Source organism: Melospiza georgiana, chromosome 6, assembly GCF_028018845.1.
Source record: "Melospiza georgiana isolate bMelGeo1 chromosome 6, bMelGeo1.pri, whole genome shotgun sequence".
NCBI classification, from domain to species: Eukaryota; Metazoa; Chordata; class Aves; order Passeriformes; family Passerellidae; genus Melospiza; species Melospiza georgiana.
Genome location: NC_080435.1, coordinates 46,351,840 through 46,377,309, shown reverse-complemented (window position 1 = coordinate 46,377,309; position 25,470 = coordinate 46,351,840). Strand labels below are relative to the sequence as shown.

Sequence of the window (25,470 nt, the reverse complement as noted above, 5' to 3'; positions counted from 1 at the left end):
GATATGCTAAAGGAGAATTGGAGTCTTTAGTGAAACACAAGAACCTTCATAGCAGCATAAATCACAACATGAAATTTACCACACTCCCTCTGTCTGGTCTTTTGCTATTCAGGACAAAGAGGACTTCAGCCTTCCCCCAGCTTAGTACAGGCTGGCTAGCAAGCTGCCACAGGAGACAGTTCTGTGGGAGATCCTCAGTAATTCTGTCAGCGCGTCACAGCCATCCTTCTTGACTGTGCATTTGTCTGTTGTCACTGATTTATATACCACACGTGATTGAAAGATAGGTGTTGATACTCCATTGATTTCATTGACCCTATAGTAAGTTCTTATTGGCTCCAGCTCCTGGTTTTGTTTAGACTGGTATCTGACTTTTGGGGCATTTCTTAGTTACACAAGTTCCTAGGAGAAGAATTTTTCTTTCTTTTCCTTTTAGGTTATCCAGTTTCCATTTGCATGTGCTCATTAGGAAATTTTGACCGTCTGTGTTTCACAGGAACTTCTGTAGGTGACCAGTGCAGTGTTTTTTGTAGCAGAACTGCACAGAGCATGTCCTTTCACTTGGTCTTCCCCACGCTTTCGTAGGCACAAGCAATACCTGAGCAAATTCACTATCTCTGTCCGTGCAGTTTCACTCACAAAGCAGTACAGAATGGGATCTGCGATGCAATTCAAACTTGTTAAGGCCTGTGTGACTCTGTAAACCTTATACAGCAGCAACAAAAGATGTGGGTCAGAGGGAGAAGGTTCTTTGATGCTGCGGATAAGCAGTACAACATGATAAGGAGTGAAGCAAACAATGAAACTAACAGTGATGTTCACAATAAGTTTTTTCACTTTTTTCTTTTCTTCATCTACTGTGGCCTGGTTACACCTCACTACTTGGTAGACTTTATGGTAGCAAAACAAAATGATTATCAAAGGGACCAGGTACCCTGAGCATATCCGGAATAAATTTATGTTTGCCTGCCACCTTTCCAGGGGGTAGTTATCATAGCATAATGTATGATTAGTGAAATTGCAAGGATCATTGAATACTTCTTTTTTCACCAATATGACAGAATTAAAGATGCTTTCCAGAAGCCAAACAATTATGCTGACAATCAATGAAAATCTTCTTGTGCGCAAGTACTGGAGCTTCAAGGGGTGAACTAATGCCAGGTACCTGTCAAGAGAGATGCAAGCAAGGAACGCAGTGCTGGTGTAGAAATTCATATACGTAAGGAAGGCAAAAATCTGACAAAGCAAGGCAGAGAGCCTCCAGTCATCTCCATGCCAGGCATAATCAATCCACAGAGGCAGAATCAAGGAGTACAAAAGGTCAGCCAGGGACAGGCTAAAGATGTAGACTGCTAACTCATTCTTTTTCCTCACCTGAATGCAAGATGCATAGAGGGATATGCAGTTGATGGGAATACTGATCATCATCACAACACTGTACACAAATGGAAACAAATACTTATCCAGGGTGTGATCATCATGGCATGCAGTGCTGTTGTTCATTGTCCACCCCGGTAGCACCCTTGAGATAATTCCAGCCTGGGTGCAATAGAACCCCCTGCTGTAGATGGGTTGTCATCTGTTAGTTCTTCAGGACCTGATTGACAAGATTCCAGCTGTCTGCTACCAAAAAGGAAAAATGAAAAATGTCAGCTATTACATTTCTGTTGTTTTTATGGGATTCTTGGTGTGTGGTGTTTTTTGTTTTTTGGGTTTTTTTCCTAGAAGAAAGAAACTGTTTTTTAGGAGATTGGAGGATGTTAGTGCTCCTGGAGTTAAGAATGCATAGGAAGAGGAACCCAAAATCTAAGGTTGTCAAGGTTACTTAGAAGCTTCCACAGCAGAAGTAGGATGACTAATTAAAACACTTTTTCTAGGAGTGGGGTGCTATCCTGCAATCCTGGGTCTCTCTTGTGGGACAGTAAAAGGAGATCAGAAAATGGACCACAAATAAAATAACAGAAGTGCCTTTTCTGTTATTATGGTAAGCACTGCTTTGGGCATATGAATATGGCAGATTTCTTATTTCAAACAACCTCCTCCCCCCTAAGGCAATGGAGGGACAAGGATAGAAATACAGGGATTCAGATACCACTGGATGTTGGGATCTGCTCAGAAGGGGAAAATGTGTGTCTGGTATCTTTCTGTATGTATTGCAAATCACTCTTGTCTTGTTTGCATCCTCACACATTCCTGCTTCCTCTCTCCTCCTTTGTATGTGATCCCACATGAACTTGCCATCAAGTGTGCTTTTCCAGCAAGGCTCACTTCATGTACCAGAAATCCTCATGTGAAACCTGCTGGGCTATTGGATTCCTGCATGCACATCCTGCTGGGTGAACATGTGAGGTGGAGACTGAGCAGAGTTTATCATTAACACTTCTCCCCTCTAAAAATTGCAGCTGTGGTGCATGAGCTCATAAAGCCATTAGCAATTACATTTTTCTCAGTCAGTTCCAGGACTGTGGTTATCAACAGCTTCAATATGAAAATATCAGTAAAATGGCAGCCCTGACTAAAGCAGTGGGACTGGAGGTGTTGTGTGTGTGAGCCTTAGGAACACATAGAAGAGCTGACCTTTAGAAAGGGTGAGGAAAGGGTAAGAAAGGGTGTACAACTGTAGTTGTGAGACAGCTGGTACTCACTGATAGTATCACAGCTCTGACACTTGGCAGTTCCCTTCTCTAGAGAACTAACTATTACGTTCAGGAAATACAAGAATGGAAAATATTAGTTGCAGGCCAGCTATACTGCCAAATATACTAAATGCTTGAGAGACTGCTGTGATGGCTGACCTGTGCTTTGAGCCTGCAGCAGAGGAGGAGAAGAGGCTGAAGAATGAGTAGGTTGCAAGACAGCACATCTACAACTGTTGTAACGTGGGAAAGAACTCCAATGCAACACATCTTGTGTGCCAAAACATTACCATGTGTTAAGAAAAAATCAGCCTTTTATAGGTTGGATGTGTTTGTGGGTTTATCAGAAAAACTCAAACCAGGTTTATTGTCTGTGCTGAGAGGTTATTATATGGATCTCTTGCCTACAAAAAAGCCTCTTTTGTTATTATTCATTAAAAAAAGGAGTAATGACAAAACTACCCAGAGAACACATACTCAATTTCACCTGCCCCTGCCTTATTTGATCAAGTTGCCTAAATGATCAGCTAGAGCTAAACTCATTCACAAGCTTGAAAGCCAAAGAAAATTCTTGAGAAGGACTTGCCAATTTGGTCCATTGAGGAACCCCATCAGCATGATGACTAATTTAAAAAAATGCAGAGTCTATATTTAAGACAAGCATCAGATGTCTGCATTTCAGCTTGGTTTCATAAAACCAAACAGTAAATAAGGCATTGTAAGCTTATCAGTACAGGTAAGTATCACAAAATAAAAATCTAGCTCTAGAAATTGGATCCCAGGGTTTTGTGACCCACTTCTCACCAAAGAGAAATCAAATGTATGCAGACAGACCAGATGAATGAAAGATAAAATACCTACCTCTTCTCCTAATCACACTTTAGCATCTCTTTTCCTGTGACAGGTCTCCTCATGTCTAAGAGGGAAACATGCCCTTTCAGAAGCATGTGTGTAATGCAGCAAGTGTATGAGGCAGTGTTTCCTGGTCTCGTGACTGAGAAATTGGAATTCCTTCTCCCTCCCCCATAAACTCTTTCTCTTTTGTCAACTTGTATTACAGACTCACCAAATTTGTAAGCTCCCAACTTCTCTCTTATTACCCATAACAGATTCTTTTGTATCTACTCTTAGACCAACACGCCAATTTCCTCATACCACTTGGATTTTTCTCAGCTTTTTCATTTTAGCTCATTGTTTCTAAGAATTTCACTCTGTTGATCTTACTGATGATAAGGTAAAACACTTGTCCTTATATTGCTCTTATCTGAATAAACCACATGTTCTTTGAGGCAAGACTTTGCTCTTCTGCCATCTGCCTTAAGGAACTAATATCTGAAAGTGTCATTGGCTAATGGCAGGCTGGGACACTAAAAATAACATTCAAAGAAGTGAGTTGAGACTACATGAAAATTCTCACCTCAGAAAGTTTTTTCTGTCCTTCATAATCACAAGTCACTGACCCCATTGCTTTCTTTTCTTCTTAACCAGTATGTTCCTTAGCTCCTTTGAACACAGCCCTGGAGGCTGTGCAGCACTGCCAGGTAGTCCATGCTGAACTTTGATGACACATTGATGGCACTTACAGGAGGACATGCTTTCAGTGATGGCAATAACGAGAAGTGTGTCATTCTGGCAAGTATTGATGACCTATACTTAAATGTGTCAAAGAGCCAGCAAATGAAGCCTACCACAAGACACGCTGCAGTTTCTTGCACAGAAATATAAAAGCAGAAAGCACCACTTTGTCCTGATTACAACATTTCACTCAAATTGCTTGGGGCCTCATTTCAGAGGAAGTAGTCCATATCACACTTTCTTGCTGAGTTGCTTTTTTCATAATTAGGACTTTGTAGTGCAAGATGATTTTTTCTTACCTGAATGCATGATCTGAAGCATTCCCAGGTTTTCTCTCTGCTACTGAGCACACCTGCTGGCTTTGCCTAGGAGGATGGTATTGGCTTAGAGCAATCCTAAAAAATAACATTTGATTATTTTCTCCAATGATATTCTTTTTTAACTATCAAGGAATTTTGGTTTAATGATATGGTTTAATGGTTTGACTTTCATGGTCCAAACCTACTGTGACTAATTCCATATACTTGTGACTTATTTTACAGACTTGTTTTGGTATGTGATGTTTCAAATAAAAAATATAAAAATTCTTAACAGTAATTTTTTCTTTTAGACACGTTAATCAATTATTACCATAGTTCCTGACTGTCATTTTGCTACAGAAAACCTACTGTACAGAATTTCTGAAGAGTCACTAAGACAAAAAATATAGAGAAATGGACCAGAGAAATGTTATGCTTCAAGTACTGTATGCAAACAAGCCTATAAAGGAACCCTGTGAGATTTTTTAGTGAAAAGTAGTCATTATACACTGTATTCGTATCAACACATTTCTACAGCATCTCCTTCAGGTTCACAGAGAGCTTTATGTGGTCTCTTCATTTATGACATTTTGAAAGTTGCAAAGTACAAAGTTAAACTTTCATAAGCTTAAATACAAAAGGATATTTCATAGTCCTATCTGTAAAGAGCTTTGTAAGGGAAGAAAGGAACAATGCTGTGTGAGCTACTGCAGTAGCTGCTGTACTGGTGATACTGTATATCAATCATAAGATGGAAAGATAGATTGTTTTCCTTTTTCTCTTTAAGAAATTTCAACAAAGTAGATTGCTTTGTGTTGTCAAAATAAATTCTATTGCCAAGTTGAGTTCTTCAAGTACAGGGGATATTCCATAGCTAATTCTTTTTACCTAATGAGCAGATCTTACATCTCAATTCTGAAAAACTTCACCGTTTAGGAAATATGCCTTTCAGAAACATGGCCTTTTTTGCTTAAAATTAGCAGCGATTTTCCTCATGCAACATTAAATTTCACCCACAGGTCTCCATGAGATTTTGTAGAGACTCAAACAGGTCTAAAAGAGCTCAGCCTTTAAAGATATACTTTACAGATTGTTTAATTGAGCATAAACATTCATTTAATGTGGGCAAATAGAAAAAAAACACCACATTTTTTAGAATGTAGGCCATGCAGGCAAGTATTATTTTGCTCTATCATTAAGTGTTTCATGTTTTCCTCTATGCATACAGAAAGATGTACAATATATTTTCACATACATGATACATGGCATTCAAAGAAGCTACTTATACCAGAGCTTATTTTTCTGCTAAGTTTTAAGCATTTTGCATATTCATATAAATACCACTAGGTATCTTAACAGTGTCTGGAGAACACTAATAGAAGAGTTACTGGAACCCTCTGTGAGGCCTGAGGCACATTTTGCAGTGATGGGACAGCTCAGAGTGTTGAAAATTCACCCCCAAATACAGTTTTTCTCCATTCTTCCCCCTTCTGTAATCAACAGCAGCTTGATCATGACAATGCTATTACAACAAACAATGAATCAAGTTTTCTTTCGTAATCCTAGGCATGTCTTTCCTAATTCAATCTTTTGATGCCTTTTGCCTCAGTCTCATGGTTTGGTTGTGCTGGGATTGAAATAATCCTTCTCCCACAGCAACCTTTTCCAGCCCCCTTCCTGTCCCTTCTTTCAGATGCCTGATGTCAGCATCCCATTGGGAGGGCCAGGCTGAAACCTGTCCCAGAATGCTGAAACCCGTCCCAGGCTCCCGAGCACTCACCTTGGCCGCCACGTGTCCCCGTGCAGCGGTCCCCGTTATGCCATTGGCAGTGTCACCCCTATCTGCTTCTAAGAAAAGTGTCTGCTTCTGCTTGATCACACACAGAGACAGGAAGCTGCTCGCAGATAAACAGGCAGCAGTTCACACATCTCTTGGTTTTGCTTCCTTTTTTTTTTTTTTTCCCCTGTCCTCAATTCCTTGTTAATCTAAGCTTACCCATGAGAAAAAAGATGATGAACAAAGGATGGGAAGCAACCTCAGTAGATACAGGAATACTTTTAGAGACTTCATAAAAGTTTAATTTAAAATATTGCCTAATTATATGAGCATAGTATATTATACACTCCTTATCTAGGAGACATGATCTTCAGAGAATCCAATCCACAGAAATAAAATGCTGTGTTTGATTTGTGTTTACTTGTCTAAGTTCAAAATGTGTATGATTTTTGTTGACTGAAGGACCTCACCTGCCTTTCCCTACAAACTGATCACAGAATCAAATATGAATCCACCTGAGAAGAGCTCAAAAATGTTTTACAATCACTTTAGGAGTTTGTGGAAAAAGAATTAAGTATTTTCAGAATTTATGAGAAGTTAATGAATAGTTCTAGTTAACAAAGGATAACAGCATTTCATGCATAGTGACAGGTTACATATTTTTATATAAACTGACTCTGAGATTTGATGCAGTTTTCAGGGGAGTGATTCTTTTAACAGATAATTCTATTCAATTAGACTGATGGAAAGTTGTTACACGAGCATGGTTCTTTTCCCTCTCTGTGAGCAGAATAATTTATTGTATTTTTCTTAAATTCTGTTCTGCTTTAAGAAAGTGGGTACAATGTCACTTGAAATGTCCCTCTGTTGAGTAACACCAAAACTATCGTTTGATGATTCAGATGCTAAGGAGAAATGAAAGAGAACAAATTGAAAAGTTCTAAAATAGGGGCATATTGACTTCCTCGAGAATACCATGCAGCTCTATAATATTTAACCACTGTATGCAGAGATTTGGTTCCCTTTTTCCAGTCTGTGTGACATTTTCATCCATAGCTTTTTACTGATCTGATTGTTACATGAAGCCTAAATTATCCAACACTTGTGGCCCTTCTCAAACTGTAATAATAGCCCCTTCCTGTCTGGTGAATGGAAGAACACTTGCTTAGATAAATTTCTAAAATAAATTTCAGTCACACCTTCATTTTCACTGAGAGAAAAGTCATCACATGAAGACCTGTTTCATCACTCTCCATGTGCTTTTTCCTAACACTGTACATACTAAGTGTCCAGTAAGCTGGTTCTGCTGTTTTGTTGAGCATTCCTATACTTTGCTAAAGAAAAAACAGTTTTTATAATTATTAGAAATAGAGAAACAAAATTGGAACATCTCTACATTTCTTTGCTGTGATGACAGCAGAATCGAAAGATCAAAGGAAGCAAGAGAGGAGATGATGCCTTTTATGCATTCTGGAAGTAAAACTGTATATTAAAATAAATTCTTAATTATGTCCATATGCAAAAATTTAATTTCTGATGTAAGCAGCACAATTTTCCAGGGTTTTTGTGAGATCTGGACATACACAGTATCTTAGATCAGTCATCCAAAACCAACAGGTATTATCAGCATAATACCCCAACCCTAAAACAGAAAAGCATTAACAGTGGAAAACGATCTTATCTAGAAAAGAAGCAATGAGTAAGTCCTAAATAAGTTTATTGTTTAAATTTGAGTTTACAAAGGGTCCGTGAACAAAGGTGTTGACAGGAAAATAAACCTCTGATGTTTGTGGATTAATGTCCAAAAAGAAGACAGAGGAGTCCAGTAACTTTATTTCAATAAAGGGCATTCCTCATGGGGTCTCTCAAAATTGTTAGGGGATGCAGCCTCCTTTTTATCCTAATTTCCTGGCCAAATTTCCCTCTCTTTCCTCATTGGCTGAGGCACTTGAGAGGTACAGACTTCCCAAAATGTGTAATATCCCCTTCTAATGTATACCCCCCTCGTTCTTCTTTTTCCTTGTGTCTCTGTTCTTTTTCTCTAAATCCAGACATGTAGGACAGTCTTGAGTGAGTAAGAGTCTGTGTCAATTAGTGCAATTCCTATGGAATTCATGGTCCCCCCCCCACTGCTTCCTTCACCTCTCCATATCTGGCCCACAGTTTGTTTGGAGACATCTCCTTCTCATTCCTTTCAGTGTAAAGAAAAACATGGTTCAACACAAGGTCAAGATGCAGAATGAAAGTTGACAGAGTCACACCAAAATATACTTTTCCTTCCATCAAAACAGATTACGAGAATGCTTTCCTGTACCAACTGAAAAGGGTGGGCACTTGGCACATCACAGGATTGCAAATACAAGTTTTGAAAACTGACAATTTCAGGATCCTGTGAGTGAATAAGAGACTGAATTTCCCAGCTGAAGCCTTTTACATGAAATAGAATGATGCAGTAATCAATTAAACTATCAAAATGAATCAATTAATAATTTATAATGGTTTTGCAAACCTTCCAGGTGTGCAAAGCTCTACAGTCTGCTGGAATGAATGTGAAATAGGACCAGGAGCATAATGCTACCTCTGGCACTGACTCACAATACCCTTGAGGAAGTCATTCTGACTGTCTGCATGTAATAATGGTGTCATATAGCTCATTTGGGTGTGAGCAGGCTCATTAGCTAATACTCGATATTGCTGTAAAGTGCAAAATGTTTTGTGAGTGCTCGGTATTGTTATTTAAAAAGAAATAAACAGGAAACGTCAGTCAGGCAATGTCATCACTGAGACATAGATCCCTCAATGAGTGGCAGCGACACAGTGACAATAAGAGTGACCGAGGCTCGAATAACAGCATTCTTTATGGTTAGAATGCGTGCAAAACCGGGGTTTTTCACAGCTCTTACACAACGCAGGGCTTTAGCCACTGCATCTCCTCATGGCTCATTCCTCCTTTAGGCACATGAAGCATCTCTTATGAAATACTGAGATCAATAGACAAGAGAGATCCCCATTACGATAATCAAGCTGATCGCCGATCTCCGGGTTACTTTTCCTCCGAGCCGCATGCTTGTATGAGCTGGAGTGTGAGGGCGATCCCCGGCAATCCTCACGGAAATCTTTGGCGTGCGGCTCAGCACCACCTTGGCTCCTCTCATTTCGGCTCGGCTGCCCTACAGCGCACCCCCGAAGGCGTACCCAGGCACGTTCAGCCCATCATAGTTTAACCCCAGCTTTCAGCATCCCTCTCTGGGGATCCTCCCTGCTGACGGAGCTGCGGATCTAACTGGAGCCAGCTGGGATTCCCCGGGCAGGGCCTGGAGCCGCTCCCAACATCTGCCCCTGCGGCGACCCAGGATCCTTCTCAGGGCGGGCTGGAATGTGCTCCTTCACAGCGCCGCTTCGTGCCGAGCCTTCGGGGCATTGCGTGGCAGCCTGAGCGGCGCAAAAGCAGGAAACTGGCTGCGAGGGGCTGGGAGGGCCTGGAAATGAAAGACGCACAAGGAAATGCCGTTCTTCGCCCGGAACAAGTATCGTGCCGTGCCAGAGGCCCCAAGCAGCAGGCCCCAGAAAGGAGAGTCAGAGGCCCCGAAAAGGACAGCCTAACTCGGCCCCTAGGCGCGGCTGCTCGCACTGCACCGAGCGCCGCTCCCCCCGCGCTCCCGCACAAACCCCGCCTCGCCTCACAGCCACGCGGCTTTCCCGCACTCAGGATGGCCCCGCAATGGCTTCACTCGCGGCTCAGTGCCCAACTCCAGCATGGCGACATGCGCCTCACCAGCTCGCCGTGCCCTTTCTCAAAATGGCAGCAGCAGCCTTCAGCCGGACGGGGCTGCCCACAAAGGCTGGCAAGGCTTCCCGCCCTCCTTTCCCCTGAGCAGGACGGCGGCGCTGGGCGGTGCCGGGCGCTGCCGCCCCGCCCCGGGGCAGGCGGGCGGCGCGGTCACGTGCGCGCGTTGCCGGGCAGTGCGGAGGCGCCGGGGGCCGGGGCGGCCGCGGGAGCGGAGCTGGGCCGGGATGGGCTGCGTAGCGCTGCTCTGGGGCGCGATCCTGCTTGCCTGCAGCTGCGGGCCGGGGCCCCCCAGGGTCGGTGCCGCTCCGCTCTTGGCGGCCACCTACGTGCTGGATGATGCCAACGGGCTGGGCAGGGAGTTCGACGGGATCGGGGCTGTCAGCGGCGGCGGGGTGAGCTGCTCCGCTGGGGATGCGGTGCTGGTACCCTCCTCGGCGCGGCAAGGGGCACCTGGGCTGGGCATCCCGGCAGTGGGAGCGTGTGGTGGCTTGGGCCGGGGGTGTCGCGGAGGGGAGCCCTGAGGACTGGCGGGGTGTGGAGAGAGCCCCACGACTTGAGCGGGGCTCGGCGGGGGAGGCCTGGGGGCGCTGAGGGGAGCGGTGCGGGCGGTGGAGCCGCTGAGGGGAGATGGAGCCGGGCTCCGCTTCGCGCCACCTGTGCCGTGGCTTTTCGGCGTGCCCAGGGCCAGCCGTGTCCTGGGTGCTGGTGAATGAGAGCTAAGCCGGGCTGGCTTTTTGTGCAGAGGGTCTTAGTAGTCCCTACGTTTTAAAATAAGCCACAGCCGCTCGTCGTCTTTCGTGTGGTACAGGCAGCAGAGCCGTGAGATTCCCGGAGCTTTTATCCTCTTTTCGAGCTGCTGAGATGCTTTCTTTGGCCTCCCACCTGTGTGCCCTGTGAGCTCCCCTTGCTGTGGCATATGGTGAGCCAAAGCAGGGAGAGCTGAGTAGAGCAGGAGAAATGGTGCTGGGAGGGAGCTGCCTTTTGCTTGTCATAAAGCCGTGTGATCCCTTTGTTTCTCTGCTCTTTGGACTCTGTTTTCAGTAAATTCCAGGTAACTGGAGTACAAGGCAGTTGCAACCTGTGAAACCAGAAAGGCACAGCTGAAGGTTTAGAAACAAGTTATGAAGGGCTTAGCTGAGTTCCTGATGCTATAATTATTTTTGTAGGTTTATTAGCTCTGTGAAAGGCATAGAATGAAAAGCTGGGATGTAGCTAAACATTTGAAAGTTGCGTGTCACATTTTCATGTTTTCTTTCCGTTTCAGGCCACATCTAGACTCCTGGTGAATTACCCAGAACCTTACCGCTCCGAGATTTTAGATTACCTGTTCAAGGTAAAGTTGGCTTCACTGCTGCAATAACGTTTGGTTTCATGCAGAATTTCTTACTGTGTAAAATGGGAACTCCTGTAATATATTCTATGCTGCTTGAAATTAGACAAAATCCTATGTTGTCTAGCATATATTTTAGTGATGATTGTTATCAGAACCTTAAATTTTAGGTGGTGTTTTTGTTCAGGAGATTGTTTCTTCATATTGTTGTGAAAATTCCTTTTGTGTTTTCACAATGTGTTTTAAAAATATGTTTTCAAAAATGTGTTTATGTATTTGATCATCTGTGGGGGCTAAATCATAAGTTGTTTCTGTGGCTAAAATGGGGTGTTTAGCTGTTCATAGTGATTGAAGCAAGGGGGTCTTAGAGACAGTTTGGATTTTTTTGGAATACAGATAGATTGACATACCCTAAAAATGACTGTGCAGACTGCAGGTTTGTAACAGCATATCTATTCTAAAGTCGTCTCAAGTACAACTGCAGTGACTCTAGAAGGTGTAGGAAGTTCATTGGTTTGGAAGCTGTGTTAGTTAACAAGTGTAACCTGCAGAGTTACCCAACTTAATATATGGTAAGATTATTGCACTGGACATTAATGGCTTGTTTTGCTTTTGGCACTGTAAATTACTCTGCTGGAAGAGGATGTCATGTCACTTTCAAGTAATGCAATCCAGATGGCTGGAGGGGAATAATTTACCATGCAGTTTAAAGAATTAATTTTCAGGGATAGAGTAAGGTGTAATATGTGCCTGGGGAACCAAAGCTGATGTTTTTTTTTGAGACTAAAGCTGTATGTTACTAATATGAATGTTCTGATTAGGCATGTGGTAACAGAAAATCTAGAGAGATCATGATTTTCAAAGAACTTTTGACATACTCTTTTACCAAAACCTCTTAAACTGTCTTGTTTGGGGGGGGGGGTGTACCTTACCTCATTCTCCTTGTCTTTTAGTGTCAGTCAACCTTCATGAATGGGAGAACAAATGTGTTGGAAGTTTAAAAAAAAAAAAAGTCAAAAAGAGAAATGGTAAACTGAAAATAGTTACTTTGTTGTTAAAAGCAAACAAAAATCCCAGACTTGTAAGCGAAAAGGCATGTCATGTATGCAGCATTTTTTAAAAATCAAATTGCATTCTTACATCTTAAAACATTTTTTTAGATACCAAAATTATAGTTGGGTCATTCCATGGAGGAGGCCAGCTTATTAGTGGTTGTTAAAATAATGATTAATTGTAACTTCTGGCTTGAGCAACTCTTAAGCCACTAATGGCTGGAAGAACACATTGGCAGTCAAATCACCTGTGTGAGCTTGAGTTTTATATTTGGCTCCAGCAGCCAGATGCCTGGGGAGGGGGATGGTGGACTTGCCAATTGTTTTCCAGTGCGGTGGGTTTTTTCTTCTCTTGCCTATCTGTCTGTAGTTTCCAGATTATTCCTGACCTGTATGTATGTTCTTTCACATAAGCAGTGTAACACTTTACAAACAAGAATAAAAAATACTGACTTCAATAATTTGGTTTAAAAAGAAAACAAGTTTGGCTTCTAATAACATTAAAATACTGCTGTGTTCCCCATGTATTCTGTGTTCTGCTTTAGCAGTGCTTTAGTATTTTCTTGAGCATAATCTATTTAAAATCTGCATAGTTGTGGAGAAGTGTTGTTAATGCTGCAAGAGTCAATAAAACTGTTTAAAGATCAGTATACTATTTATCCTGGAAGATTTTCTTTTGAAGAGCAGAAATTCATATAATCTCATTACGTTTATAATGGGTGTTTAAAAAAGTAAAAAAAGGAATTTTCAGCATGCTCAAGATTGTACACTAACTTACCTCATTCTTCTTGTTAACAGCAGGATTCTGTTTTTCTGTCTCTTCTTTCCACAGCCAAATTTTGGTGCATCTTTACATATTCTCAAGGTAGAGATTGGAGGTGATGCACAGTCAACAGGTATGGATTTTGCATGAGCAGCATTTGACTTCTGGTTTCAGTGATGCTGTAAGTAAACGTGTGCTGCACAGGGAGCTGAGGCACTGAGATAGCTGAGCTGCAGTAATCCATAATGGCTTGTACAAGAGAGATTCACACCTACATTCTGGAAGCAGTTCTCACTATCCTATGGTTAATAGGTTCCATTCTCGAGCAAATGAGTTCTGTTTTTCCCCCCTATTGCAGGTTTCTGAGTTGCAGAGCATTTCTCACGCACAAGTTTGGCAATACCAGATAGTGTATAGCTTAAAAGCATGAAATGCAAATGCATCTGATCAGAAACAGTTACATTGCTTTGGTTTAATTAGCTGATATGTTTCACTAGAGTGGCATTGGCTGGAATAGCCAATTCCAGTAGGCAGGAATTTTTTTTCTTCCTGGGAAGAGTTGCAAATGAAAATGTCTTGATATAATTTGCCTAGCCTATCTAACTACATTTATATACAGGAGGAACTATTTAGTAACTGTAGTGACCAAAAGCTGAGAAGCAGAGACTACAGCTTGTATCTTTTTTTGGTATTTTTTGGTATTTTTCTTAAAGTAAATCTGGTCACATCAGACACAGTTAATAAATAGCATAGAATTTGATTTTAGACTTGTGTATATATATATTTGTATACATACACATTTTTTCCTGTAATGTCTTTGTTTTGTATCGTTAGATACTGTTTTTCATTCTTGTGTTTACCTCACAAAAATTAACATGCTGAAAAGTACTATGCTGGGTTTAAGAACTTGGCAGTGAATTGCTGGGTGGAGGGAATGGAATCATCTTGAGGCATGCACAGACCTTCTCTTCAAACACTCTTACTGCTGGCTCAGGAGACTGTCACATGTCCCATTGTGTAATGGTCCAGTTTTGAAAAGAGGAACAATAAGATGCATATATATCAATGCACTAGACTGCAGCTCTTCTTCTGGCCTGAGAGGTGGGATCAGGAGTTCATTTGAAATGTGATTTGAAGCCTAAATTTGCAATCTAATTGTTCTAAGTCCGTGACAAACTTACCTTACCTTTTTTAGTAAAGTAAAAAAAATCAATCCTATTTTCTGTGATGAAATGTGCTGTTTCAGCAGACTTCATTTAAACAAAGTTTTATTAGGAAAGGTCTCTGCATACAATTTGAAATCAGTTGCATAATTGTTGCAGTCATGTGTACAAGTTGTTACTTGACTTTTGTGTGTAATGATTTCCCATGCAACACTGATTCTTTTGCACCTTTCTAGTTTGTTTACCTTTGCCTGAGGAAATTCTGCACCTAGTGTTAAATTCCAAAACCTTTTCCTACAGTCACAGAGCACCATGAAAGTTATAAACTAGGTATTTTGCTGTAAAAATAAAAAACCCCACAACCTCTTTCCTGTAATTGAAAAAGATCATGGTAGTTCCTTTTTTTTCTCTCCCTGGCCTTGTGCAGAAGAAACAAACTATAACCTTCTTTTGTTTGTTTTTTGGTTTAGAGATAACTTGCTTGCATAATGATTTTTTTTCCTCTTAATCTTAATGCTGTAACATTCCTAGTGGTTGTTAGTATCAAGATATGAGACAACAGCAAATATAGATTTAGTGTTATCATAGCTAGGGATAGAAAATGCCTAATAGTTAACCACATCTGATGTTAAGAGCAGGCAAAACCTCTTCAATATAAAAATATTAAAATTATGCTAAGTTAACATGCTAAGAACAAAGGGTAGAAAATCTTGCATTTACCTCCCTCTATTCCTTTGGCTTTGAAATGCATACCAAGGAACCTGTGAACCATGTAGGAGATACGTGCCTGCATGCTATGTGAGTGAGCAATGCAGCAAACTTTGATGTGTAACAGCTTGTGACACAGGAGATAATTGTGCTGCCTGTCCCTTTCCTTCCTAGATGGCACTGAACCCTCCCATATGCACTATGAGAATGATGAGAACTACTTCCGGGGCTATGAATGGTGGCTGATGAAGGAAGCCAAGAAGAGGAACCCCAAAATTAAACTGATTGGTAAATTGCTTTGAGCTTTTACATTTAAATGCCTTTTTATTCCCCTGACTAAATTACCTATCTGACCCTTAGTTAACATTTTAATGGAGAGATGTTTTGATGTTGCAGTAGACAAAATATAATCTCTAATATTTGTTAAGCTTTTCTTGATGCTTGTTGTGTTTTACCTTGTTACTGCAGCACAACATCCTGACAAGAAGCATAAGATAACAAATCTCTCATAATTTGCTTTTATTAAGTAACTAATACTTTTAGTATATTGCAGCAATGAACATGATTGATTTATCATGAGAGATGAATTTCTGAATAATTGAGTAAAAAAATGGGGAGGGATAAAGTAAAGTTACTGCAAGCATAAATATGTAAATCTTACACACACTGCATTTGATTGAATGTTCTTATTACAAAACAATCACACACCTCTTCTTCACTGTAGTGAAGAAGATTTTGGCCTTCTGATATGTCCTACATATGTAGTTGAGTTGTAAGAGGAGTTTCCTCTCTTCCTGTTTTGGTTGTGAGTTATGTGTGTGTTGTGACATTACAAGTGTGGAACCCTAGGCTGTATTTTTGTATTTTGGAAACACAAATGTGTTTCACATGAAACAAGGTAAGAAGTCTATTGGTTAAAAGATGTCTTAATTTCCTCAACTTCCAGGGGGCTTTATCATATCCAGCCATGAAGCAAAGCTTGGTGCAGGATTTGCCAGTCATGTTCTGTTAGGCCAACTATTTATGACTAATTGTAATTATTAATAATATCCCTCTTCCCTCACATCAAGCTCTCAATAAAGGAAGGAGGGTTTACTTTTAAATTAGCTTATGGTATCTTATACAAGTTGGCTGGATGCTTAGCAGCATCTGGTTAGATTAATTTGTTTTTCTTATTTACCACAAGATCCAGTGAACAGCTGAGACTTGGAAATGATTTTTCATTATCCTAATCTTCCTCCTTCTGTTATGATCAGATCATCATGTCTTCTTAAGTTCATGTTCATGAGATAAACAATTTTTCATGTTCTGTATTGACCTTTGCTGTAGCTTTGTAAATATTTATCCTAAAATCTTTGGATTTTTAAACTAGTTAGAGCTAGTACCATAAAACTGACAAATTATATGTAGTCAGTTGTTCTCTAGTAATGAATGCTTCCTAGCTCATTAAAAAAAGCAGCTATTAATTGTTTGATCATAGTTGGTATTAGACCATGCTCTGCAGTTGGAGAAGCTACATTTCATTGCCTTCACTGGAACCAAGCCAGTTTCAAGTGCATATTTGTTCCTTAATTTCAGGCAGAGCAAATTACAGCTTGCTCTTTAAGCTTATTGAGTAATGTTAGCCAACCACTTACCTTATTGGTTTGTTTTTCTTCTCTCTTTCCAGGGTTACCTTGGGCATTTCCAGGATGGATAGGGAAGGGTGAAAATTGGCCCTATGACTATCCAGATATCACTGCTTACTATATTGTTTCTTGGATATTAGGAGCAAAACAGTATCATGATTTGGACATTGATTATATTGGGGTCAGTAAAGCAAAATTTCTTGTGTATTTTATGTATATTTTATCTATCTTCACTCCTAAAATCTTGGTCTTGCATCTCATTGTTGATGATCGGAGGAGGAGGAGGAGGATGGCAAGAGAAATTTTTTTTGTAATTGCAGTTTCATCTTGTAATGTTAGCAGGGGAAAGACAGTAGTGTTAGTTTACAGTCCTCCTGAAATGATGGTTGTTAAAGCAGAAAAAGTGTCAAGTGGTTCCTACCTTCCCAGTTCTAAAACAGTTACCAAATAACTTGAGAGTTCTTTTTCCTTTTCTGCCTTTTGTTCTGCTTGCCTTTCAGCAGTTACCACATAACAAAAAGCATCAGTTAACACAGTTTGAAAGTCAGCTAACATGACTTAGCATAAAGTATGGTTGTTATTTTGCAGAGGAGCAGTCCTCTACAACTTTTTGCATTTTTACCTGAGTCATTTATAGTAGATAAAACTTCATGTTTTACAGTACAACTATTGTGGTGTCCTATACTGCAATATAGGGAAGTAGTGAATGAATGTCTGAGAAAAAATGTCATAAATTGGAGATGAGAGAGAGAGGCAGACAATCTGAAAAAACTCTTCAGGTTCACTATTTGAGCAAGAAAGTGTGCCTAGGGTTTCTCTAAAATCAATCCTATACTTACTGAACACTTATTTTGGAGTCTAAATGTTTTGATAGGAGAAGTTTAACTGCAGAAAAGCTGAAAATCACTTCAGCAGTCCAGAACAATGCTTCTAAAACTGTGGTTCCCATCCCTTAGAAGTCAGATGTTTCTGCTGCAATGTGGGAAGGTCAGGATCTCTGCTGTATCTCCTGGGGAATGCATCCCCCTTGGTGTTGCTGGCTTATTTCAGTTGGGTCAGTCTTGCACTGTGGCTAACATAGTGATACTTCAGCACTTCAGTTGTTGGGAGAGGAAGAACAATTGCTGTTACATTTTTTTCTCTGCCCTGTGTTCTTGGAGTAGAAAGTATGTTCTGCTTACTTCATGTGTTTGAGTAATATTGACTTCAGTGTTGTTACTTCACAGTAATTAGCTTTCTAAATTCTGTCCTTCTAAGAAAAGGTAATTTCTGCTTATCCAGGCAATGTGATATTACATGTTGTCTCATTTCTTTGTGGGTATAATCTGAAATGCAAGGAAACACTGAGAGGTCTGTGAAGGCTCAGAAACTGTCAAAACAATTTCAATGTCATTATGGTTGTACTTGGTTAGTCTTTACCACTCTTTTTGCTGTAAGTACATGTTGTGTATTACTATTTGCTTTATGATGAGATGAGCCTTGCACTAAGTAATGTTTTGATTGACTCATTCTTGAAGTTTCATGTTAGCATTTATAGGAAGATGTAGAAACATCAAAATAAATTGTGTTTACTCCTAAGCTAAACCTTTATTGGAGTCACAATGTTCATGTTGCAGTTCAAAAAGAAAGAAAAATGGTTTCTGCCTATGTGTGTTATAGGCCAGGGGGTTTGGTAGAATGGAAAATCAGTGCTCCTGCTTTTGAATTTTCAGCTGTGTTTAGCTTAAACTCTCTTTCCATAAAAGATGGAAAATTTAGAAATTAGCTCATTTTGTGTCTGTTTACTTAAAATATGCTATTGTGTTGAAGCTTGGATGTAGCCCTGTGTAAGTTAGAACAGTAAGCTTCACAGATTTTGTTCAATATGTTAGATATTCTGGCTCTCCTGTGCCCATGTATTGCAACAGGGGCCCATTCATTAGGCCACACCTTGAAGCCACAACGTGTTTCTCAATGATTCCTAGCAAACTGTAGAGCCATTGGTAATGTAACACTGCTGCCATTGTGGAGCTCAAGCAGCTCTAGCATTCTTGTCAGCGAGAAGGCAATCAGCAGACCTTAGAGAAAGATAAACAAGTGCCCACTATGAACTTTCATACTGAATTGTCCCCAGAAAAGCTGATAACAAAATCAGCCAGCACTTCCCTCTAGCACACGGAAACCATGGAGCTGATTAATGGATTCTATAATCTTACCTATATATAAATGAAATCTTTTAATTCTCCATTGACGTATCCTGATTTTTCTAAATGGATTTAACTTTCTCTTTATAGATATGGAATGAAAGGGCATTTAGTAGCAAATACATTAAGGTATGTATTCTTATTTCTGTAAAGTGCTTGTCGTACTGTACACAAACAATTAGCTTTCTGAATTTGTGTAGGAAAGGGACCATAATTCTATGTCACTTACTGAACTGTGTTTCTTGTAGTTGCATGCATGGAAAGATTACATGTTCAGATATCTAGATTGTTTATTTTGTCTGTCTGAAACTGTTACTTTGAACTTTGGGCATGTCAGTGTATGCTAAATGCTTCTAAATTTTTATGGAAGCTTCAGTTAATGCTACTATCATACAAAATTAAATAATCTTTATACCAGCTTGGATATAGCTAGAAGTCCAAGATCTAGAATTGCCTAAAATTCTGTGGCTAAGTTCTGTGATAACAGTACCCTAAATATTGCTATTCAATCACAGTAAAGGCTTTGTGTTTTTAACTTTGCAAAATTCAGTACCTTTATGTTCTTCCAGCTTTTTAGAACAAGTGTTTCACATAAACAACCTTAAGATAGCTGTAATATTTCTCACTACTGAATGCTCCTGCAGTGCCCCCTGCCCTGCTTTGAAAACTCTCTTCTGTTTGTTACATTGCCTTGTGGTGAGATCTTAAGCACATGCTCCTGCTTTGTTCCTTTCCTTGTTTTTGCTTGAGGCTAAGACACAATGGCATTACCTCTTCTTAAAAGCAAACAAGACTCAGAGAATCATAGAATGGCTTGAGTTGCAAGGGACCTTAAAGATCATCCAGTACCAATCCTCCTACCATGGTCAGAGACACCTTCCACTAGACCACGTTGCTCAAAACCTCATCCAGCCTGGCCTTGAACAATTCCAGGGATGGGGCCATCCATTCAACCTTGTTCTGTCACTACATGCTTTTGTAAAAAGTCCCTCTCTGTATTTTCTTGTGGGCTCTCAAGGTATTGGAAGGGAGCAATTAGGTCACCCCAAAACCTTCTCTTCAGGCTGAACAATCTCAAATCTGTCATGTCACCTTGGGGCTTTCTTGTCTGCTTGTCTTGGCTTGCTCATGTGGCAAGAAAGAATATGGAGAACAAACTGTTGAGTCTAGGGCCACCATCCTTCTTTATAGCTTTTTGAACACTGTTGAATTGGCTTCTGGAGCTGAATATTTAGTTTAAAATTTGACCATAAAATCACCCAAGTATTTACTGAAAGGTTTTGGCCTTCCTTCCACTGTTAACTGATAAGAGGTTTTTTATTGAACACCTGTTCTACCATTCATTCTCTTACAGTGTCACTTGGCACCACCTCTCTCCTCTGCACTGTAGTTCTGTTTGCCATTTTGCAAGAGGGCAATATACTGAAATGTACTGCTGCACACCAACCATTTTCTGTAATTCCTGTTAAATACATCACAGATAAGCTCTTCGTTATCTGGCTAAGTTTTTACTTGTAAAATGTTATTCTAAATACTTCATCCTCTAAGGCACTAGTTATGTTTCTTAATAAGCAAAAAAAAAAAAAAAAGAAGAAAGAAATGGAGACTGTAATGCTGCTAAATTCTTGTTCAAGAAAATCCTGTTCTTTCAGTTATATGAATACTGTGTGTGAGGGAGCTGTTCTGCAAATGTGGAGTTTTGGGTGCATGCAGTTCTGTGCCCTTGGTACTTCTCTTTCAGCATGGAAATTCTGAAATCATTCATTTTGTTCTTCTGAGCTGTCTCTGTGGTTAGGCAATTTTTCTGAGTGTCTAGGTAGCTAGAATGCTTTATATTTCAAGGACCTTCTAGTATTATGAATTTTTCTTTTGTGTTTCAAAAGAACTTTGTGTTTCAAAAGTTTCAAACAGCTGAACAGAACTTCATTGCTACTTTTCTACTTAGTAAGTTTTATGTCCTAATTAGTTTTAGATCTAGGCTTTGATTGTCATCAACATTTAGACTTTTATTTCTGTCCTTATTTGACTACATGAAAAAGAGAAATGTTCCCTATTCTTTTTCACATTGCCTGAGGGCTATTACAAGGAATAATTTGAGGGTTCATGCCCACTGATCTTTGAATCAAGTTGCAAAATCTTTTTTATGCATGCATGCACACAGTGCATCATTCTTTTATAATGAAAATTGAAAAAAAATTTTAGACTGTGGACTGGGTTTTTTTCAGATGCAGCTGTTTGTACAAGCTGCTGAAAATATATTTTTTAATTTTGTTTTTAGATTTCTGGTTTGAATTTTCAGATAGCACCAGCCCTCTGTAAGTGTGGTTTGTTCTTAACTGTTAAGGCTGAGTATATTTTGTATGGGTGTATTTTACCTAAGAATTTCCACAGACAAATGTGAGCTGTTTATCATCTTTAACAGTGAAATAGTAAAGAGAACCTGGAAAGACAGAATAGGAATTCTTTTCTGCTGGCATGTTTGAATTCAAAGTTGGTTGCCCTTAGTTTTGTTGTAAATATGCAATTCTAGGTTTATTCATTGCTTTCCCTGAAAGTTAGTGAAACATGAGAACCAAGTAGTGGGAAAATTTAATTATTAAACTTAAAACATCAAGGATATTTTTTTTGTTCAGTAAAATGGGCAGTGAAAAAATGTTTAGGTGCTCTTCACTTGAACAGGACAGTGTTTGGCAGAGATTTCTGTTCTTGTAGAGAGCTGCATGGATAGGTCATTTCTATTTTAAAACTTCAATCTCTGTTTTTTCAATGTACTTTTTTGGGGATCAGGTTAACTTTTTCTTCCGATTACTTGGGGATGTATGTCCACTTCCACATTTTAGCCAGCTGTGACTTTTATATTAGCCTAACATGACTGTCTTGATGATAAATCCATTACTTTTGTGTAACAAATTACATACATGCCAGGGAGTCAGTATATTGAGAGTGTCCAAGTGTAATATATGTGTTGTCATCTTATTGCAAAAGCTCCATACCTTCTTGGTGATTTCTCATGGACAGCTCCTCACAGCACTGCCAACAAACTCCATGTCTCCCCTCACCCAGCTAACCCACTCTTTTGTAGCACTCGTCTTCTTATTGGACACACCTGTGGCCTGTTAAGGGCAGGTCTGTTCCTAATCTTTGGTGATTAGTGCAGCTGCACCTCCTCAGGTGTGAGATTACCTTCTGCACTATCTTTATTTTCTTACATGCTATCCCTCCACCTATCTGTATGCACTTGCGGTGTCAAAAGTTATCCAAGTGATGAGAAGCCCATTTTTGTGTAATGACTATCTCAATATCAAAGGTAACCCTTCAGTTTTAAAAATACTTACCATTAACTTCGTCTTAGTTGCCACCATAGCTCTTGTTTGGGAAGTGAGAACTTTTCTTATCCATCCTGGTATGTAAATAGAGGCTTCCACTGACTCCTTCTGAAGTTCCTGTTTTCAGTCTTAAATTTCATGTTGCCTCATTGATGAAGGCTGTACTTTACGTGGTGTTGTCTGTTACTAAGGTGCTCCGACATTATTTGGACAGACTGGGTCTGTGGAACGTTGGCATCATCGCTGCGGATGGAGATTGGAGCATCTCAAATGAGATGATAGTTGATCCCTATCTTAATGAGGCTATTGAGGTAGTCGGGTAAGTGTGGGAGAAGGGAGGCCTTTTAAACATCCCTTCCTATCTCTAAGTCTTCCTCTCCATTTTCAAGAGTCATATATTCTTGTTTCATACTTCCTAGCTGTTTCCATTTTTTCCATCATTGTGTACAGTGGTGATGGATTAGTCTTTCTTGTCTTTCTCTCTTTCAGTTTAGTACATGTGTAAGCTGACCTTATCACTCTTCTATCATTTCTTTCAAGTGTCCATTTAGGAGCTGTGTTTTAGGCTTCTTAGCACTAGCAAATGACAGGAAACTTCTAACTAATCTGCATGTGCATGTTCCAGGTCAGAAAAACCTTAGGATTGGATTCTTGGTCTGCAACTGGTTTTCATTTTGGGTGAACTTGAGCTTTCAGAGTGGAACTTATCACCCTGGGACTTTCTGTGGCTGCAGCTGAGATTTTTCTGGTCATATACTAGAGCTAGAAGTTTCTGTTTCTTGTTTAATTTCTGATAACAGATAATATTAGCAATGCATGCACTGACAGTAACTTAGAAGTAAAAACAAGCACCCAAAGTTTGTAAACTAATACAGCCTATCTCAATTTTTTCTGTTGGTTTTTCAGCAAATGTCAACTCAACTGTTTACCTTCACTTTTGTTCCATAATACACTTTTTTACTTGCTTCTGGCAATTTCCTCTGCTGCTCTGCTCTTTTTGTAAACTCTGGTTTCTCAAAATTATATGTAGCTTTTCCAAAATTACACGTTCCCAGTGGAAATTATCTGTGCAGATACAAATTGCTCACTTGTGTTACATTTGTTAACTTGTTTATCTCTGTTGTTAACATTACTGTGATAAGAGCATTCTTGTGGTCACTCATGTCCCATTTATCCTCTGTATGTAAGGAAGTATGATATGCTCATCATAGTTTAAATGAATGCATGGCTGAAGGGTTATAGCAAGTCAGTTAAGTGAGGATTTTATAAAGAAACTGCTTTCATATGTGTTGAGTTTGTAAACATCAATCACCTGAAGGTGGCTGCTTGAGAAATCCTGATGATAGTGCCAGCATAGAGTAACTCCTTTGGTCTAAAATAAACTTAAAAAAAACTTTCTTAGGTTAGGCAAGACTTGCAGCTCAACAGGTGCATTAGGAAATGTTTTAGTAATGATTTCCATGACAATACAGCTTGAAGAATGAATGCACTGGCTGTGTACAGCTCTTGCTTCTTTAAGAGCTTGGCAGAATCAAGGACAGGAGAACTTGTTTTTGTTTGTGCCTTTAGAACCACAGACATGTTTTAGTTGTTCTTTAAAAGGGAAATTCTTTTTGTCAGAGGTTTTTCTCGAATGTCATACAGATTTTTCCCCAATTTCCCCACCACCACTGATCACAAAAAATGAAGTGTTAAGTTTTCCTGTGCAGGAAACTTTGGTTTTGTTATCTATCAAGAAATTAAGGTTAGTACAAAACACCAAGGTTAAGAACACCAATGCTGACTTTAAGGTACTAACTACCATAGAGAGTTCTTGCTGACCTAGTGAAAGATAATGTTATTTAGGTGTCTGTCCTTCAAATGCTCAGGTTCAGAAAGTTCATACACATCTTATAGTTTGCCTGTCAGCCCTGTAACATCTAAGTGGCTGATCTGCAAATAGAGTATCTTGCATGAAATGTGATATGCTTTGTCTTTATTTGTACTTTTGCGTCTGTAAGAAGAACAAAACATTTTTAATTTTTCTTTTTATCATGTATTTTGGAATTCAGAATGGTAGAAGAAGAAGGTGTCCTTTGAAGTCACTTTGTGCTTGACAGTCTTGTATGGTCTGTTTGGTGTAACAGTTGTCCAAGTTGCAAAAACATGAATTGAAGCATAGTAGTTTTTTCACCTGGTGCTGAAGAAGATGCTGCCTTTCCCAATATAAAGTTTTGACAATTTGAAAAACTTTTTTTTTTCTTCTCTCTGCTCTTTGCTCTCCTTTTTTTCTTCCAAGCTGTTGAGGTACACATTGGATAAGCATGGTCTGGAGCAGGTGAGGATCATAGCCAGCGATAGACTGTGGGAGCCCATTTCCTTTGTCATGATGATTGACTCTGAGCTCCACGGAGTGGTCGATGTGATTGGGTAGGGGGTTCTCTCTCTTCTTCTTTCTTGGTGGTTTGTTTATAGTTTGTCTTCATCTTATTTATAACTAACACAGACAAAGCTTTACCTCTCTGTACTTTTACCTGCAAGGAAAGGATTGATACTATAAAACTCTCTTACTAACCAAATCAAATCATGCAGTTCTTGTCCCAGTAACAGCCTCAACCTTTAATTGAATCAGGAGTCTTTTATCATGCTGAAGATTCCTGTTGGGCATGGTTGTGCTTTTGATGGATGGAAGGCTTTTTGGACAAAACTGTTTGTTACTAGGGTTTTGGTTACTCTTAACTGGTATGCAAAAAGTGCTTTAGTTTTACAACTTAGCACGCAGCCTTGTAATTTCCACTGGTTTGTTACTGAAATTTTGTGATCCAGAAATGAATTTGGGCTGTGATTCTTTGTGTTACAATGGCTTGATTCTTAGCTCCCATTTTGTTTTGATGACAAATTTGTATTTGGAAAACATGGAACCAGTTGATTTTTAATATTAGTTTAGGGTTTTATCATAATAATATTTTACTAGTAGACTGAATTCGAGATTGATTGATTGAACGGAAATGTGTATACAAAATGTTCATTAACTTTTCTTTTTACAGTAGCTCTAAACTTGACTTACTAGGTCCCATAAACTTGCCTGACCCAATCACATGCTTCAAATATGTCAGTTCCTTGCTTCAATTTGAGTATTTTCCATTTATCTTTATATATCTGAACCATAGGAGGTGTAGAAATGGTTTTTTTTCCTGCAAATACATATAGGAAGTCAGTGTCATGTAGCCTTGCAATTAACCCCTCCCCCCCTTCTGAACA

The 25,470-nt window shown here is 39.7% G+C and overlaps 2 protein-coding genes across 3 annotated transcripts in view; one reads left to right on the top strand and one right to left on the bottom strand.

Moving 5' to 3' along the window:
* Nucleotides 1–465: 465 nt before the first annotated feature.
* On the bottom strand, nt 466–6,400 carry GPR65 (G protein-coupled receptor 65). Its single transcript, XM_058026413.1, has 3 exons — nt 6,291–6,400; nt 4,511–4,606; nt 466–1,623 (listed from the first exon to the last, which is right to left on the bottom strand). The coding sequence occupies exon 3, from the start codon at nt 1,501–1,503 to the stop codon at nt 466–468; it is 1,038 nt and encodes a 345-aa protein (XP_057882396.1). The 5' UTR covers nt 1,504–1,623; nt 4,511–4,606; nt 6,291–6,400.
* Nucleotides 6,401–10,043: 3,643 nt separating this feature from the next.
* The window catches only part of GALC (galactosylceramidase), a 31,214-nt gene continuing 15,787 nt past the window's right edge, over nt 10,044–25,470 (top strand). The window contains exons 1-7 of one of the 2 annotated variants that reach the window (XM_058026411.1): nt 10,044–10,469; nt 11,342–11,410; nt 13,292–13,355; nt 15,268–15,381; nt 16,763–16,902; nt 18,995–19,033; nt 24,509–24,639. In XM_058026411.1, coding sequence (XP_057882394.1) covers nt 10,044–10,469; nt 11,342–11,410; nt 13,292–13,355; nt 15,268–15,381; nt 16,763–16,902; nt 18,995–19,033; nt 24,509–24,639 — 983 coding nt within the window. Of the gene's footprint in view, nt 10,470–11,341; nt 11,411–13,291; nt 13,356–15,267; nt 15,382–16,762; nt 16,903–18,994; nt 19,034–22,421; nt 22,550–24,508; nt 24,640–25,470 lie in introns of both variants that reach the window. The other variant, XM_058026412.1, reaches the window with a different exon arrangement.

Coding starts and splice junctions, on each gene's coding strand:
- GPR65 (XM_058026413.1), bottom strand. CDS start 1,503: ATGAACAACAGCACTGCATGCCATGATGATCACACCCTGGATAAGTAT.